At 37.1% G+C, this 18,351-nt stretch overlaps 2 protein-coding genes across 11 annotated transcripts in view; one reads left to right on the forward strand and one right to left on the reverse strand.

The window, feature by feature from the left end:
• CEP44 (centrosomal protein 44) overlaps positions 1-11,410 on the reverse strand; it is a 35,546-nt gene extending 24,136 nt beyond the window's left edge. For 4 of the 10 annotated variants that reach the window (XM_043486669.1, XM_043486660.1, XM_043486667.1 and 1 more), the window contains exons 1-5: positions 11,187-11,410; positions 9,891-9,999; positions 8,139-8,186; positions 3,264-3,402; positions 36-183 (exon numbers count right to left, since the gene is read on the reverse strand). In XM_043486669.1, the coding sequence (XP_043342604.1) occupies positions 36-183; positions 3,264-3,352 (237 nt within the window). In that variant the 5' untranslated portion in view covers positions 3,353-3,402; positions 8,139-8,186; positions 9,891-9,999; positions 11,187-11,410. Of the gene's footprint in view, positions 1-35; positions 184-3,263; positions 3,403-8,138; positions 8,187-9,333; positions 9,510-9,890; positions 10,000-11,094; positions 11,150-11,186 lie in introns of those variants that run through there. The other 6 variants (XM_043486662.1, XM_043486661.1, XM_043486663.1 and 3 more) reach the window with 6 other exon arrangements.
• Positions 11,411-11,651: 241 nt separating this feature from the next.
• The window catches only part of FBXO8 (F-box protein 8), a 37,423-nt gene continuing 30,723 nt past the window's right edge, over positions 11,652-18,351 (forward strand). The window contains exon 1 of the mRNA XM_043486671.1: positions 11,652-11,887. The gene's annotated coding sequence lies outside the window, so the exon portion shown is untranslated. The remainder of the gene's footprint in view (positions 11,888-18,351) is intronic.

Consider the following 18,351-nt stretch of genomic DNA (forward strand, 5'->3'; position numbering starts at 1 on the left):
TCTATAGGAATTATTGTTTCATAAACTCAAAATACCTTATAGACAGTATCTATGAAGCGCAAGTCATTCTTTGCTAGGAGCTCAACGTTGGAGTCGACCAGCAGTTCTGCTACATAGGGTGAGTATGAGGTAAGGGAATAGCTGATGATGGGCAGAGAGGCTGCTGTATCTCCCTTTACCAAACTATATGGAAAAAAAGAAAAAAGATTTTTAATATGCTTAATTCCACAACTAAATGCTGTTAAAAACTCATAATTTAACACAACAGCGATAATAATTAGGTGATGTACGAGACCCTTCAGATTCCACCCCCTATTCTAAACCAGTGCAGCCAAACTACTAGGAAACAAGAACTCTTTGGCATCAATACCAACAGTCTGTTTACCACAGTATTCATTGATTTTCCAAAGACTGGCCTTACTCGATCTAGTTTATTTTCTCCTACCGATATAGCATAGGTACCTCCTTACAGTATGCAAATAGGCTTTATGGTTTTGCAAACATTCTCATATTACCTCACTTATTCTTTATCATAAACCTCCAAGAGAAAAATATTATGAATTCTAAGTTACAGATGAGGATACCAGGGCTGGAAAAGGCATCACTGCTAACAAGGTTGACCAGTTTACAATCTTCCCCTGACATCAGGCTCATTTGGAATCTAACTTGTTAGATTATGCTAATTCTTCCAGCCTAGAAAAGTATGTCTTTCTCTTCAGTTATGTGTCATTCATTCTGCATGAATAATCCATCCAATCTCAAGCCTTCTTCCATGAAGCCATCTTTCTGACCCAAAAGGATCTCTCTAGACCAACTCCCCAGGTGTTCAGGATCTGATGTCTCATGCCCTTGTCTGGTACTGTTATCTAACTGTCTCCACACATAGATCTTTCTCACCAAGAAGTGCCTTCACTGATTCTCTCTCAACAAAGCACAGCAAGTATTTGTTCAACTGATGTAACAATGCACTTACTCAAAATGACTGTTTTCCACAAAATTCAAACATGTACATAAATCTCCCCATCCTGGCCCAAATTTTAAAATAAGGAAGAGAACAAATATGATAACATTACATTTTGTTTTTTCAAGACAAATATAAATTGTTTCTCTTTTATCTTTATGGGTACAATTATAATTTACTCAATGAGAAAACTACTCTGGCAACTCTGTCTCTCTGTAAGACAGTTCAAAACAGAACATGAAAAAGCACTTTTTTACAGAAAAATCTGTCTATTTTATGAACATTATTAATAGAAAACAGTCAGTCTGCAATGAATACCTCTTTTGCTAAACAATCTCAAAAATCTTGGTTATCCAGTTTCCATGGACTTAGACTAGAAACAGTAAGAAAAACAGATACTATAAATTGGCAAGCCAACACAAAAAACAGCAGATGTCAGGATAAAACTTTAAAAAGGGAAAAAGTGTAAAGAACCCAAAATACATGGAGGCTGTGTGTGTGTGTGAGGTCAAGGAGAGCAATGTGTGTGTGTGTGTGTGTGTGTGAGGTCAAGGAGAGCAATGTGTGTGTGTGTGTGAGGTCAAGGAGAGCAATGTGTGTGTGTGTGTGTGTGAGGTCAAGGAGAGCAGTGTGTGTGTGTGTGTGTGTGTGTGTGTGGTCAAGGAGAGCAATCTGAAGCAGCAAGACAGTGTTACCTCCCCCAACCCTAGTGTGAGGTCAAGGGGAGAAATGTGTGTGTGTGTGTGTGTGTGTGTGTGTGTGTGTGTGTGTGAGGTCAAGGAGAGCAATGTGTGTGTGTGTGTGTGTGTGTGTGTGGTTGTGTGGGTGTGTGTGTGTGTGTGTGTGGTCAAGGAGAGCAATGTGTGTGTGTGTGTGTGTGTGTGTGTGAGGTCAAGGAGAGCAATGTGTGTGTGTGTGTGTGTGTGTGTGTGAGGTCAAGGAGAGCAATGTGTGTGTGTGTGTGTGTGTGTGTGAGGTCAAGGAGAGCAATGTGTGTGTGTGTGTGTGTGTGTGTGGTCAAGGAGAGCAATCTGAAGCAGCAAGACAGTGTTACCTCCCCCAACCCTGTGTCAATAAACCCTGCAGACATTACTACATTATAAAATAATCTAAACTTGTTCTTAATGATAAGCTTAGGTCAATAAGAAAATCAAATGCTTGAATGCTATACTCAGAAGACAGGAGAATAATCAGTATATTTCAGAACTATTTCTATCCAAAATGCCTTTTAAAATGCTAATGCTTAAAAGTGGGAAGAAGAAAATGTGGTTACTCAAACTGATTAGTCCCTGCAAGTCTGGATAGTAGAGAGATCCCTGTTTTGAGAAACCAATATATGACCAGTACACAGTATGGGAGCAGATTAGGGAATAACCTTCTGCTTCTCACAAATGATGGTCGTAGTAACAGTCATCTTCGCTAAACTTTCCTTAGTCTCTTCACTACCCTTTCAATGGCAGCCTTCTCTTAGTTAATCTTCCCTGGTTCACAATGAGAATATCTAGGATGCTACTGAGTAGCTGGTTTAGCTCAGGCTCACTCACCACTTGAACACATACCTAATGCGAACTTGTCCCTCAACACGTTCATAGAATAAACGTCTAATTAGCTTCTAAGATGTTCCATGCAGTTCTAGGAAGGGGGAGACTGCAGTGAATTGAACAAAAGCACCAGATATCAAGCTGCATTCTACTGGGAAAAATATTTAATCAGTCAGCAATCCCACATATGAAGGAAAAGAGGTATCAAAGGCTAAAGAATGATAGGAGTGTATATTAGACTAGCAGAATTAGAGAAGAAATGTATGTTGCTATATTTTACAAAGGCAAGTCAGTCATATTTGGACAGTGGAAACTAAAGCAAATGGTTCAAAGTGGGGCTATTAAGTGAGACAGCTTAATAACAATCTTCAAGTATGATATAAGTTGTCATAAGAAATCTGTTAACTAGAATCTTCCAAATCAAAACGGAATACCACCCAACTAAATGTAGGAGGCTGGTAAACTACAGAAGTAACGAAATCCATTATACTTCCATGAGATTAAAAGCTGTACAGAGGCCATACCTTATACTTACAATATTGTGTTTTGACTTCTAAAAGCTGTTTCAAATCTCTTGGAATTTTTCATTAATTCCTACTTAGAAACAAACTCCTAACTGCTTTCTAAAATATCTCAGTCACTTTGATGAAAAAAATTAAAGGACCTATATAAAATCTGTATTTTTATTTAGATACTCCTCCCATGTGTTACCTCACATCATTAGTGAAGATAATACAAACAAGTTTAATATTGCAGCTTACCCTACACAATCCACCTCTCTAGGATAATTTAGCGAGCGAAGCACTTGTTCTAAGTTCCGTAAGCTTCTTTTTAAGTCACCTGTTGCCATTATTTAACGTTTGATTCAACTCCAGCTTTGCAAATTATCTAATTTTTCACCTAAAAAAAATAATAAATCCATGAGACATTGTTTAACTCTTTTTATCTCTGAAGTTTATTTAATCTCTTTTGTTCATAGCTCATACACACTTACTGTACTTATTTTAGCTATTTCTCCCCAATTTATCTTCCCTGTTGGTCTGGTACTGTCTGGTATCCTCTATATGTTCCTGAATGTCAGGTGCACTTTTCCCTTCAGCATTTTTTCATTAAAAAAAAAAAATAAGTTTGCCAGATGTTCATCTTCTTACAATGAGTCTGATATTTACATGGGTGCGTTCCCAGTCATGTCTGACTCTTTGTGATCCCATGGACTGTAGCCCATGAGGCTCCTCTGTCCATAGCATTTTCCAGGCAAGAATATTGGAGTAGGTTGCATTTCCTCCTCCAGGGGAGCTTCCCAACTCAGGGATTGAACACACATCCCTTGTGCCTTCTGCATTGGCACACAGATTCTTTACCACTGATATTACATAACACTCTCACAAATACTTAACTACGGTACAACAAAGTACCATTTGGGAAGACATAACACCCTAAAATAATTTCCATCAATGACTATTTTGGCTACTTATAAAGGGTACATAATAAAATCAGTAGGAAATGGAGACAAAGAAATTAAGCACAGGTTTAGTCAGTATTCTCAGGGCCATGAACTTACACAGCTGTAAATCAGATGGCTTGCTTAAAAAATAAAAATAGATGAGTTTTAAAAAATTCAGGATTCGGCTAATTACATATGGCAGACTAAAATGCATGTTACCTTTATTCCCTTTTCTAAACTCCAGTAAAATGAAAGTAAATGGTTAGAAACTATATATACTCATCAGGAAAAAGAAAACCAGAGGGGATTCCACATGACAAAATTTTGGAAGATGGAAAACAGATGATGAGTTAACAACCAACCTAGCAGAGCAAAGACAAGTCAATCCCATCCTCCTATTTAGGGGGAAACCAACAACAGCAAGACAGGTTCAGAAATGAGGGTCCTTGATTTTCCTGAGGGGTACAGCCAGGGGCTTGAAATAAGAATGATTATTTGAAGGTCGACATAAAAAGCGAATAAACCCTAGAGATTTACTGTCCCTCTGCTTCCACTCCCTCTCTCCATATCTAACCTGCTCCAGGAGCAACCACCTCTGATCCCCAGGTTTAACAATGAGTTTTTAGAAAAATCAGCACAACCCACAAAATACTGAGTTGGAATTCATTAAGATTTAAAACTTCTACAAAATATACTGTTAGAGAATGAACATATGGGTCACAGGCAGAATATTTATAAAATACATACTGGATAAAAGACTCATTTCCAAAGTACACAAAGAATTCTTAAATGTTAGAGTAAGAAAACAACCCTATTTAAAAATGGACCTAGTATCCGAAAGTCTCATTAAAGAATGTGGTGGTGGCGGTTTAAGTATGTCCGACTCTTTGCGAACTCATGGACTGTAGCCTGCCAGGCTCCTCTGTCCATGGGATTTCCCAGGCAAGAACACTGGAGTAGGTTGCCATTTCCACCTGCAGGGGATCTTCCTGACCTAGGTATCGAACTCCCATTTCCTATTTGGCAGGCAGATTCTTTACCACTGAGCCACCTGGAAAGCCCCAAAGAAGATAAAGATGGCAAATAAGCACGTAAGATGCTCAACATCAAATGTCATTATGTAATTATAAATTAAAAAATGACACCACTGCATATCTTCTTATAATGGTTAGAATCCAAAAAACTGACAGTACCAAATGCCTATGAGAATAGCAACAGGAACTCTCATTTTTGGTGGGTGGGAATGCAAACTGCATAGTCATTTTGGAAGATAGTCTGGCAGACTCTTACAAAGCTAAATGTCACACAATCAGCAGTTGTGCTAGTAAGTATTTACCCAACTGATTTAAAATTTTAAATGTACATACAAGATTCTGCATGGAAATGTTTATAGTAGCTTTCCTCTTAATCATCCAAAACCAAAAGATATTAGGATGTCCTTCAATAGGCAAATGAATTACTAATACATCTATATAACAGTATATTATTCAACAAGAAAGGCAACCAAGACAGAAATGAACCTTAATGCATCTTGCTAAGTAAAAGAAACAAGTTTGAAAAGATTACATATTGTTTGTTTTCCATTTTACGACATTCTGGAAAAGGCAAAACTGTAAAGACAACAAAACTAGAGATTATGGCTGCAAGGATTCACAAGTAAGAAGAAAGATCACAAACAGTTAATGTGCAAAGCAACCTCACAAAAGGGGCGTGTGAAAAAGCTGCAGGCTACGTTAACTTTGGAAATGAGAGGCATCTATAAGATTAAAGGAAAAATGAACGGCACATAAACACTGTACTCCAGTTATCAAGTTGTTTCCCATGTACATATGAGTTATGATGCTTCTACACATATACACTGGAATTGAACAATTAGGTAAACGGATGGCTGAATAGTAGAAGGTATGATTCTCACTGCTGAAGTGGGAGTTTACAGAGAAGCAAAGGGAGGCGACTGGAATCAGCCCTGCTTTGTGGATTAGTTAAACATATCAGTATGAACTCATGTTTAGCTTACTATAGATACAGAAATATGTGCAATGCTGGCTCCCTGGAGAAATGGCCAATTCTCGGACTGAGGCAGGAAATACACAAGATGAGCCTGAGACTCGTTTTATCATTATATCATTCTAGAAAGTAAAAAAGTACACACAAAACAAAGAAACCAATCCCACACTGATAGGAGTATGTCATAGGGAATGAAACAGCTTCCAGAGATCAAAGCTGAAACTATCTGAACAACAACAACAAAAAATCAGTATAACTCAATGTGAACAAATAAAGAAAAAAAAGTCTTATAATTATTTCAGTATATGTAAAATAAGCATTTGATAAAATTCAACATTTACAATACTTAGGAATAGAAGGGAACTGCTTGCCATCATCTACAGGATATTTACAAAAAATTTACTGTAAACATCATATGTAAAGGTGAAATATTGAAAGCTTTCTTCCTGAGATTGGGAAAAGGCAAGTTTATTCACTGTTACCATTTCTATTCAATACTGTACTATGGGTCTTAGTACAAAAATACAAGAAAAAGAAAAACTAAAAAGGAAGAAAATAAAAATGTTACTACTCACAGACAACATAACTGTATTTGAAAAAATTCAAAAGAAATAAAAGGAATTTAGCACGGTTGCTGGACTGAAGGTCAATATACAAATATCGATTTTATTTCTCTGTATTTCTCAAATAATTTAGAAAATATGTTTTAAAATATATGTACAAATAATTCACTAGCCTCAAGTATCATAAATGTGTGAATAAATCTAAAACAGATCTGTAAGACTTCAAAAAAAACAAAACAAAAAAACAGAAAACTTTGTTAATATAAAGCCCTAAAAAAGATGTCTACATTCAGGTCAAGGATTTAAAGACTCAATAAGTTGATCCCATAATTCAATGTATTCCCTCCATCCCATGCTCCACCAAAACACACTGTAGTTTTTTAAAGGTGGAAATTCACAAGCTGATTCTAAAATTTGCACAGATATGCAAAAGATAAATGGGAAATAACACCATGGTGAAGCTGATCAAAATTGGAAAATTCAACCATTGGATATGGAGAGTCCTTATAAAGTTGAATTTAGAATTACTGAAAATATCTACCATCACAATGGAATGGAATAATGCACAGAAATAGACCATGCATATATCAACACTAGACTTAAGACAAAGTTGATGGAGAATAGCCCTGGAGAATGGATGGTCTTTTTCAATAAATTGTACTGTGTCAACTGAATACCCAGATGGGATTAATAAATCTTGACCCCCTTGATGTAAAGGGGACTTTATATCCATTACAATCAATTACAGGTTTGTCAAAGATCTAAATGTGAAATATAAGACAGATAGGCTTCTTGGAGATTATAGAATACATGATTCTTCAGGTAGAAAAAGATTTCTTGTCTTAAGACTGATAAAATGAGCCACAATAAACTTTCTATCTTCTGTTCATCAAAAGATACCATTAAGAGAATGGAAAGATAAGTCATTGAGGGGAAGTTGATACTGTCAATATACATAACCAACAAAAAGATTAAAAAAAAATCCTACAAGTAATAAGAAAGACAACTCAATAGAAAAACAGGAAAGAGATCTGAACAGGAACTTTACAGAAAAGTAAACATGAAAACAACAAAAATGTGAAAAGATATGCAACCTTATTAATCATTAGGAAATTACAAAGTAAACCCAAAGGCAAGGTTGTAAAGTATCTGAAACAGAGCACAATGCTGTGAAAAGTATATCTGAAACAGAGCACAATGCTGTGAAAAGTATAAATGAGTATAATGACTTTGGGAAACTTATTAGTGATATCTACTAACAAACTCAGGGTCCATGAAATAGGAGTATGAGGCCAATGGATACAAATAACAGAGTATGTGTGTACTTTTATGTGCACCAAAAGATATGAATGATATTTGAGATTTTAAATGGTTCATTTTTTAAATCTCAAAATAATACCATGGAATTACATTTTTAAATGACTCATTTTATTGCATGGGGCAGGGCTTTCTTTAGACTAAAGGAGGTTATTCCCAAGGGAGGTACCTAAACAGGTAAACAAATGGTTAAAAACTTTTGCAAGAAAAAGACAAGGGCTTCTAAACTGTAACCAATGAGGCAAAGCTCAGTCACACACTTCAAAATATCTAGTATTTGTAACTGTCCAAAAATATAACAATACCTTGAGTATTGAATCCTCTGGGAATGCTGCTCCTCTCAAATGAAGCCACTGACATTAAAAACAAAACAGAATAATCCATAAATCAGAGGAACTAGATTCAGCATGACCATGTCCCCCTGGTCAACATCCCAGCAGTTGCCTAGGGTACAAATCACCTTCTCACACACCTTCCCTGTATCTAAATATAACCTGAGATGGGGTACAAATGTGCAAAATCCTAAATTTAGTAAGCTTTCCATATTAAGCCACTGGCCATGCAATTCTGTACCCTTTCCTCCTCTGTATCTTTTTCCTTATAGCTCAGCTGGTAAAGAATTGGTCTGCAATGCAGAATACCCAGGTTAGATTCCTGGATTAGGAAGATCCCCTGGAGAAGGGATAGGTTACCCACTCAGTATTCTTGGGCTTCCCTTGTGGCTCAGCTGGAAAATAAGCTGCCTGCAATGCAGGAGACCTGGGTTCGATCCCTGGGTTGGGAAGATCCCCTGGAGAAGGCAAAGGCTACCCACTCTAGTATTCTGGCCTGGAGAATTCCATTGACTGCCTAAGTCCATGGAGTCCCAGAGTCCAGCGCAACTTCCACTTTCACTTCCTGTTCCAAATCTCCCCTCCTTTATCCACATGGTAAAGAACACATTATAGAATATACTTTTAAATGCTCATATGTGAGTTTTAGTCAATATTTTTTCAGCCAATCAACCACTTCAACTAAGCATTTACATTTTTAAGCAGAGGAAATTTCAAATGCAAGAAAATTAGATAAAAAAAGGAAGTGATTCTAAAAATCACTTTCAACAATGTATTGGCCAAGAAAGGTCAACCTTATTTAAAATCTTTCAGGATAACTGGCGGAATATATGTGCATAGGGAAGCGGTTAAGGATGACTTCCCAAGACCAGCCTTAATTTTCCTGGAAAAGATGAAGTGCGAACTAATCTGGCTGTTGACTGCAAAATATATATATATTTTTGGGTGCTGTCACTGGCCAATATAGTAGGTCTTAGTTTGTTAAGTTCCAGACTCATGTGCGTGTGCTAAGTTGCTTCAGTCACCTCCAACTCTTTGCAACTCCATGAGGTGTAGTCTGCCAGGCTCCTCTATCCCTGGGATTCTCCAGGCAAGAATACTGGAGTGAGTTGCCATGCCTTCCTCCAGGGAATCCTCCCCACCCAGGAATAGAACCTGAGTCTCTTACCTTCTCCTGTATTAGCAGGTGGGTTCTTTACTGCTAGTGCCACCTGGGAAGCCTCCAGACCCATGTACCTTAATACAATTCTTCTAGGGGCACCTTTTCTCCTGCTGCTGCTAAGTCACATCAGTCGTGTCCAACTCTGTGAGACCCCATAGACGGCAGCCCACCAGGCTCCCATCCCTGGGATTCTCCAGGCAAGAATACTGGAGTGGGTTGCCATTTCTTTCTCCAGTGCATGAAAGTGAAAAGTGAAAGTGAAGTCACTCAGTTGTGTCCGACTCTTCAGGACCCCATGGACTGTAGCCTACCAGGCTCCTCCGTCCATGGGATTTCCCAGGCAAGAGTACTGGAGTGGGTTGCCATTACCTTCTCCCACCTTTTCTCCTAAGACATTCTATTACTGTAATATAAATTTTATCTCTTTCCACAGACTTCTTTAAACCCTTTTTGAGGTATATTCAATCTCTGTGATACATGAAATTTTGTTTTATTCAACACTTTATGGTATCTTTCCTTTCTCTTAAGTCCTGTAACATATATTAATGTCTCATTATTTCTACCTCTGGTAATGGAATTTCTGACAACAAAGTATATCCCTGGAACACATCCTCTTCTGTACCAGCAGAATAAATATTCTGAAGAAGAGTATGATAGAAGTACAGCTGGGATCTGTAGGTGAGGAAGATAAGTGATAAAATAGGAAAGAAAAAAATTTCAGGATTAAAAAAATTGAGTATTACAGGAAAAAATTACAGCTACTGCTCTACATTTTCATGGAAGGCTCTACAGTTTATTATAAAACTGAAAAAACACTAAAAATTAAGACATTAACAAAAGCCAATCTAGGAATTGTGCACATTTTAACAGAGTAGTTTCAGACATGAAAAATAACTTTTTAAGAAGTCACAACATTTTCACTTTATAACACTTATAAAAAGAAATTAAAAGACAAAGGCATATACCACTCAGCTTGTAGCACAGATTCAACCACTAAAATGGTCTCAGTATTGCTTCCTAGCTTACTCCAGAGTTCTCTGCTGAGTTAGATCTGCCCCACTGTATTACAGGAGGTATTGTGAAAATGGTATAAAATAGTTTAAGACGTTTAATCTAATTTAGTCTCACTGCCATTAAAGGTCATTAAATGTTGCCTCCCAATGGAATGCCAATGAACTCAGTGATTTTTGTTCAGAATGAAGCAATTAAACCGATTGGTGTAAGGACTATGGTTGATGACTAAGAGTTTGTGACAGCTATTGATATTATCTATTAAAAATAATAGAGGAGAAAACTGGGGGAAACGGGGAGTAAGGGTCAAGCATATCTGAGGGATAGCTGCGTTCATATATAAAACCGTGAAAAGGTTTGTGGACAATTTTAGAAAAAGTCTACTACAGCCCTGATTCCGGAATCCAAATTTCAGTATTTTTTCCCCCAGTAACGAAAAAATCCAGTCCTGTAAGAAAGTGAAGTACTTCTTCTTTCCCCCCTGAAATACTCGGGAAAGGTAAAGCAAGGAAAACATCAACTATCCTCAGCTCTTCCCTCTCATCAGTATTTCCGAGGAGCCGGATTGCTCAGCTCAGAGGCTCCAGTAAGAGGAATCGGTCCGTCCAGGACGCTAAGTCAGAAAAACTATCTGAGAGGATGAGTCTTCCCACTTGGTCGTTATCAAAAGGATACCCCACTCGGGTTCATGGGCAAGGCACATCTAGGGCTCTTCTCCTCCCACTTAATTTAAAAAGATAAGGCAGAGCTGTTTACTTCCACCTCTCCCAGGGCTTCGGTTAGGGCAGCGAAGAGAGGCAACCCCCGCCAAATCCCGGGCGCAGCCCCGTCGGCTCCCCCGCGCTCACCCAGAACGGCCCAGCAAAGAAAGGGTTCCGAAGGCTTCTAGCCCCGCACAACGGGCAAAGGAGGTGGTAGCATATGCAGCCCGAGAACCCGGGAGCCCAGCCTCCAGCAACGAGTCCCTGCGGCCCGACGGCGGTGCCGGGGCGCGCTTCTCGCGCCGACCGTTTGTATTCGGAGCACCGCTGCAGGACCTTCAAAGCTGTCGGCTCCCCCACGTCCCCGGATTCTCCGCCGCAGATTCCACGGGATGTCTATCCAGAGCCCTGGGAAGACTCGTTCTGCCGAGAGGTTTTTCTACATTTAGTCAGATCCTAAGGTGCAGATTGGAAGTCTACCCAGTTCTGAGGCTCAGAGGGGCTCGAACTGGGAAGTGAGGAGCCGAGACCCTGTGGCGAATCGTAGACCATGGAGATGAAAATACTTTCTGAAGCCTCTGAACTCTGACGTCACTTCCGGCAACAATAGGAAACGTCAAAATTCGGCCGCTGAGGGGGCTGCAGCTTGAGGCTCTGAGTTCGGAAGGATCCGGTGCGTTTCTGGGATTCACCCCCTCCTCACCTCCACCGGTGTGAACAAGTGAAGTTTGAACCGGCTTCTCCATGGCCTGGGCGCCCGTTCCCGGCTGAGTCGTTTTCTTTTTGGCTGAAAGCCCCCGCCCAGAGGCCGATTCGTCGCGGCGGCGGTGGGATCGCAGGTCGCTCAGGTAAGGGCGTCACCCTAAATATTTCATAGCTCTTGCGTCCCTTCCCTGTACACCCCTACTTTTCTTCTCGGAAATAATGACAACCGACACTTGCCAGTTGGCAGAAACTTGCCAACCTGTAAGACTTCGGGGCCAATGACAGTGCAAAACATCTTGAGTGACAGCGGTGCTGGCTAATTAAAATAAGGAATCCGTGTCAGGAGGCGGGAGTAGGTGTGTTCTTGTGTTCCTAGGTCACTGGGGTGTAGGTCAACTTGGGACCCCAGGTAGGACCCGACTTCACTCTGAATAAAGCCAGGGAAAAGCAGAGGTTACTCTTCTACCCTAGATGTAGCTTTTAAGTAGAGTGGGTTTTGGGAGATTTCATAAGCACAGTTTTCGATTTTTTACATACTTTCCAGTAACATGAATGCAAACACTAACATACAGTTCATGTCACGATGGACTGCTACTTGCTTTAGCAGTTAAACTTTGGCTATAAACTAGGCAAATTATTAATTTGTCGTCTCGTTTGTTTCTCTGTGACTGGGCTCTAGTTTCTTATATGGTGGCTGCTCAATTAAATATTATTAAAGGTGGATGAAATCACAAATGGATCCCAATCCTCAGTCAATTAAGGGTTTTACTTTAGGTTTTGTGTACATTTAGCAATTTAATCTTTGAATCTACTTCTAACAACTGGAGTTTTTATATTCAAGGATCCCAGATGTTTGTCTCCATATCAATAGATCATGAACTTTATTACTGCAAAGTGAAGCTAATTTAGTTTTCCATTTCAGCTTTCCTTTTATTTTTTTTTAAGTTTGGAGTTGGAGACCATATTTATGGGATAGGAGGGATTTTTACCACCTAAGAAAATGGTTTACAAAATTGAGAAGATATCAGAATGAGAAATAAGTTTTATTCTATTTTCAGGTTGAGTAGGAAGCTTGCAATTTCTATCCAGATAACTTGACAGTTTGTCTGAGGCATTGTACACAATGTGGCACCTGGCTTTCCCTCAAGTGAGCAATCTAAGAGAGAGAGTGCCCAAAACTCTTTCTAGTCTTTTATAACCTAGTATCAAAAGGCGCCTCTCATCACTACTGCCAACTGCCATATTCTTTTGTTAGAAGTGAGTCAATAAATCCAACTCAGTCATTGCGAAAAGGATTACACAAGGGCATAAATCCCAGGATGCAAGGGTCTTTAGGAGCCATCTTAGAGGCAGCTTAACACAGTTACACTGGCTGATAACTTTTAGGAGTTAATAGGCATAACTGAGCAAAATTTTATCCAAGAGAAATGCCTGGTTGTAATGAAACAGGCCAACTTAAACAAGGATTTTCCTTCTTGAAAAGTTTTTTTCGGAGGGGGGGGAGTTAAGTAGGGGGTCTTTTTTCCTACTGATTACATAAAGAAAGGCTTTTTTTTTTTTCCTCTTGGAAAACTGCTTGAGAAATGGCATGTGTGAGAGAAAGGTTTGTGTTTCAAGGATATACATGAGCAGAGTACCTCATAACTGGAGATTGTGTATTCCTTACCAATTGCCATTTTTCATGGTTGAAATGATTTCAAAATAAACATGGGCAAAGATAGTTTTTAAGGTGGAAAGAAGTTAGGAAAGGCTAGAGGTAAGCCTTTCTAGTGTAGAAAGAATGTGGCAGTCTATGTTGGTATGAGAGCAAATAGGGATAGGAGAGGTGTGTCTGAGAACAGAAACGCGTTTGTGTGTTTGTTTTTAAGCATTATTAGATGTCAGGTTACATTCTTTCAGCACTACTGGACGCACATCACCAGCACAGTTTTTGTCAGTGAACCAAATAAGCTTATTAGACATGAAAGGTATAGGCTTCAGGGTTTATTATTTTGGCTTTGACCCACTGTAAAATTGCCTATGCTTCTTCCAGTTTTGAAAGACGTTGTCAATCCTTAGTAAAGTATTGTTCAAGTTTATCTTTTAACTTTCAGGTGCTTAACACTAGCCAGTGTAAATTTTCAAATTGTAGATTTGGCTTTTAAAATGGTGCTCCCAGGGCTGATTCATGTCCATGTATGACAAAAACCACTACAATATTGTAAAGTAATTAGCCTCCAACTAATAAAAATAAATGGAAAAATAAAAACAAATAAAAAATAAAAATAAAATGGTGCTCACTATCAGGTTAATATACTTCATTTATAGTAGGATATAGCCAATTAACTAATGTACTTTTAGGCCCTTAGATATCTGCCAAATTTTATTTTTTTTATTTTTTTTTTCTGCCAAATTTTAAACAGGTGCTTTCAAAAATAATACAGTTGAAATGCTTCATTCACAAAACTATTTTATGGTAATAACTAGGTAAGCTAAACCATGCCTCATAATTTATTATACCTGTGATCAGTTTACTAGGGAATGTTTTTTGTGTTTGTTGTGCTTTTGAGTAGGTTAAAAATAGTTATTTTCCTTTCTTCACAGTGTAAAAGGAATGAATTACCAAGAAATTATCTTTTCTTTGATCATAGAGCTTTGAAGTTAGTCATTGAAATTTACAAATTTATCATTCATTACTTACTTAACCAATGGCTATATACAAGTCTATTTTTTCCCCTACATTTGTATTCAGATTTGAAAATTGAGGGTAATCCATTGACTGATATGATAACATGTCAAAATCATTAATATGAAGTCTGTGAATTATTTGTCTAACTCATGTTGCATTTTCATTGATTATTTTACTTAATATTTTAAAACAACTTTAGTGAACTATATCCGCTTCTAGAAATTTATGTTTCCCACTTATTTTCTTTTCTCATGGTTTTGTTTTTCTGATATTTATTGACATAGATTCTATGGTAAAACTTGAATGAGTTTATATTCTATTTAGGACAAATGTTTTTATGATGGAGAGATGAGAAAAGACATTTGGTTTCAAGTTTAGGCAGCAGGTTTGGTTTAGGTCTGTGATCAGCAGTTTGTGTATTCTGCAAGAACAGGTTGCAGAGAATTTCATAAGCTATTTGAAAGAAGGAACACGATTTTAGCAAGTGAGCCATGCTTGAAGAACCCCTATTTGCTTATGCTGAGCGGTAATTTGTAGAAGTCACAAACACAGGGGAAAGAGACAGAAAGGACAGATGCTAAACACACATACAGGCACACACACGTCCATCTCTATCACCTCTTCATTTTGTTTTAATTTTTCGGATTTTCTCATCTTTAGAGGATCACAGACTTTTATGGCTAAAAGGGAACTTAGAGATCATTAAGTTCAAAACTCTCTTTATAGGTGAGGAAAGTGAAACTTTGAGTATTATGCCCTGTAGTCACAACAAGTTGAAGGAGCCTGAATAAAGCACGTATTTTGTGTTAGTCTGTTTTCACTGTTAGATGTTTTCTCATCTCACTTCCGACTTTTCTATTGGCTGCTGTCAGTATTTATTTTATTTTAGGGACTTCCCTGGCCCTCCAGTGGTTAAGACTTTATGCACCCAATGCAGGGGTCACAGGTTGGATCTCTGGTTGGGGAACAAAGATCCCACATGCTGCATGCAGTGGCCAAAAATAAAATTTAAAGTATATTTATTTTATTTTGATACTTTGTCTTTATTTGTATAAAAGTATGTCAGTGACAGTGACAGTTTTTGTTTTATTTTTTTAATTCCACAGCTCTGATAGGAGTGGCCTTGTGGTTAGTGGGCATGGAGTGTGCTGTGCCCTGAGGGTTGGGAATGTGCTGCCATGACCACTGCTGATACAATTGGGTTGAATAAAGAGCACAGTTAAACAATCAGTGCAACTAAAAAATAATGCTGGTGAGAAATTCAATAAATTTATTTTACTTGAAAGTTAAAACAGACAATGGAACATCTCTCTGCAAAAGAAGCTGAAGAAATAAGTGAAATTGAATAAGCCCCCAATTCCCTGCTTTTTGGTTACATTTTAAGTGACATATCTTAATTTTTACACTTGTTTAGATACCATTTGGTAACATTCATTACAGAATCAAATTAAAGAACAGGAAAAAAAACTTTCAGAAAACAAAGTGATATTGTAAATCTTTTTTGAATTTAAAAAAACTACAAATGGTATGCCTTTTACTAACAAAAACTGCTCTTGCAGGACCAGATCTTTAAATTTAATGAGTGGGTTTTTTTTTTTTTATGTGTTTAATGTACCCTGTGACCTCTTAGTACTTAGCTATTTCCCTTTTCTCCTTAGAAGGACCTCCTTGTGGACTTACCCTCCTTCATTTCTCCACAGTTGTTGCCTTTCAAAGTTAGAAGTGTGCTTGGTTATCAGGTTTTTTTTCCTTTTCTTTTTTCCCCCTTTCCTCAGTCTGTTTTAAACTACCTTGGTGGTCTGTTCTTTTGGAAAAAGAGAAATAAATGCCGGGGCTGCCAATTTGGTTATAAATGTGGAAAATATTTTCTCACAGAATCTCCCATGTTCTTATGCAATCACATGATAACACTTAGAAAGTAACTAAAAATCTAGTGACTTCCTAGTTGGAAAAAAAAATTGAAAATTTCTAAGGCAATATAAAGGAGTGAATTTCCTCATCTTTAAGTCTTAGATGTGTGTTAAAGATAACTCTTTTGGTACACAGAGTTTTAGATCTTTATCTGAGATAGGAAATTTCTTATTTGTAAATCCAACTATTTAGACATTTAAGAAATATTGAAAACTAATAATTTATAATGAGTATTTAAAGTAGCTCATTCATGTCACTCACCACAGACTGGTGATTTAACACTGCTTACTCAGGAAGACACTTTATAGAATCTCCTTTGCTTCAAATGAAAGTGTTTAAAGCAGAATGCTTTTTTGAGACCTCCAGACTCCTTTGTGTTCTTCCCATCTTCCCCTGTGTGTCATCCATCCATCTAAATGGTGTATGAACCATTCTTTATCACATATAGTTGTTTCCACAGCATGTGCTATTTAAATCCTTAGTGCCATAGAATTACTAAAAGCAGTAGAGCAGTGTGTTCCTTTAGAATAATACTTTATTTGATGTTTAACTTGTTACATAGGGATGTTTTGATTAAAGATGCTTAATAAACTTTACAGATAATTTTATATTAGATATACCAGCAGGTATTAATAAAGCAATCTTTAGCATTCTTTTGTGGAAAAGTTCTGCTTTTTTGAAAAGAGAACAAGATATTACAATAACAGAAAAGTATTATTCTCATAAATGTTAATAATTAACTTGATAGAGCTTTTGGTAATTAATATAATCTATGCTGCCTTCTAAGTGGAAGTGCCTTTGTGCTGTTAGAACAGTTACATTTAGACTGCCACTGTATCTCTTATATTAAAAAATGAAAATTATATCTAAAATATGTCAGAAAAGTTTCTCAGATTTTTGCATTAGAGAAAAGGGAATGAGTCAGGATATACACACTGCTTTACAATGAAAAGATGTCTTTATATATTCAGTATATTATCTCCATTAAGACTCATAGCAATCCTGTAATACAGATAGGAGTGATTTCCTCCATTTTATAGGAAACCAAAGATCAGACCTTGTTTGAAATATCTAAGGTCACACAGCATATTGTGTAATTGGAACTCCAACTTTAAATTCACTCTCCAGAATAGCTGTGTCAAGAAAACCTACACAGTTCTCTCATGCAGACCTCATATAGGCCACATTCTCTAGTCTCAGCATAATAAAACTAGACATTAATTTTAAAAACCAGAAGGCCTAAATATTTAGATTAAAAAAAACCCAGCTCTTCTAAATTATTTGGTCAATGTGTAAAAAAAAAAGTACTGTTGTTATTGTCACTGTTATTTTAATAGAAATAAGGATATATAAGTAGTTAGGAGATTAAACAACTGATGGTTTTTTCAACATTTTAAAAATATTTTAAGCAAATTAGATCATTATTCCCACAAATTTGAAATATTATAAAATTAGTATATTGTAACTATTTTTATATTATTATAAAATTATCTCCAGCAATCAAAATTAAATCACATTATTTCCTGTACTTTGATTTTTAATGAGTAATTAAACCACTTTTAATGTAGCTTGCATTTATGCTGTTTCTTTATTAGGCCCAGGAATAGGCCCACATCAATTCTTTTGTATTTACACCTCTACTTGATTATTGATATATCCTAAGTAAATAGTCTACACATTATTATAATTTGTATGCTGAAAGATTTGTATTCCTTGATTCTCTCTTCTTTTGATCTGTATAGTGCATTCCACAAAGTCAGAGGTGATTCAGAGGTCATAGATTTTAATAATTAGTTGGATTTCCTTAAATCTAAAATAGTTACTATTTGTCAAATGTCATTAGACTTGCTATGTCCTTGGTCACCCTCTTTAGAGTGTTTGTTAGTGTCTAGTTGTTTAAAGAACTTTATTGTGGCATCATTTATATACTATAAAATTCATTTGTTTTAAGTGTACAGTACTCTGCTTCCCACCTTTTTTAGTTAATTGTAGATACACATGCAGTTGTGAGAAATATAGCAAGAGATA

This window comes from Cervus canadensis, chromosome 14 (assembly GCF_019320065.1).
Source record: "Cervus canadensis isolate Bull #8, Minnesota chromosome 14, ASM1932006v1, whole genome shotgun sequence".
In the NCBI taxonomy this organism is placed as follows: Eukaryota; Metazoa; Chordata; class Mammalia; order Artiodactyla; family Cervidae; genus Cervus; species Cervus canadensis.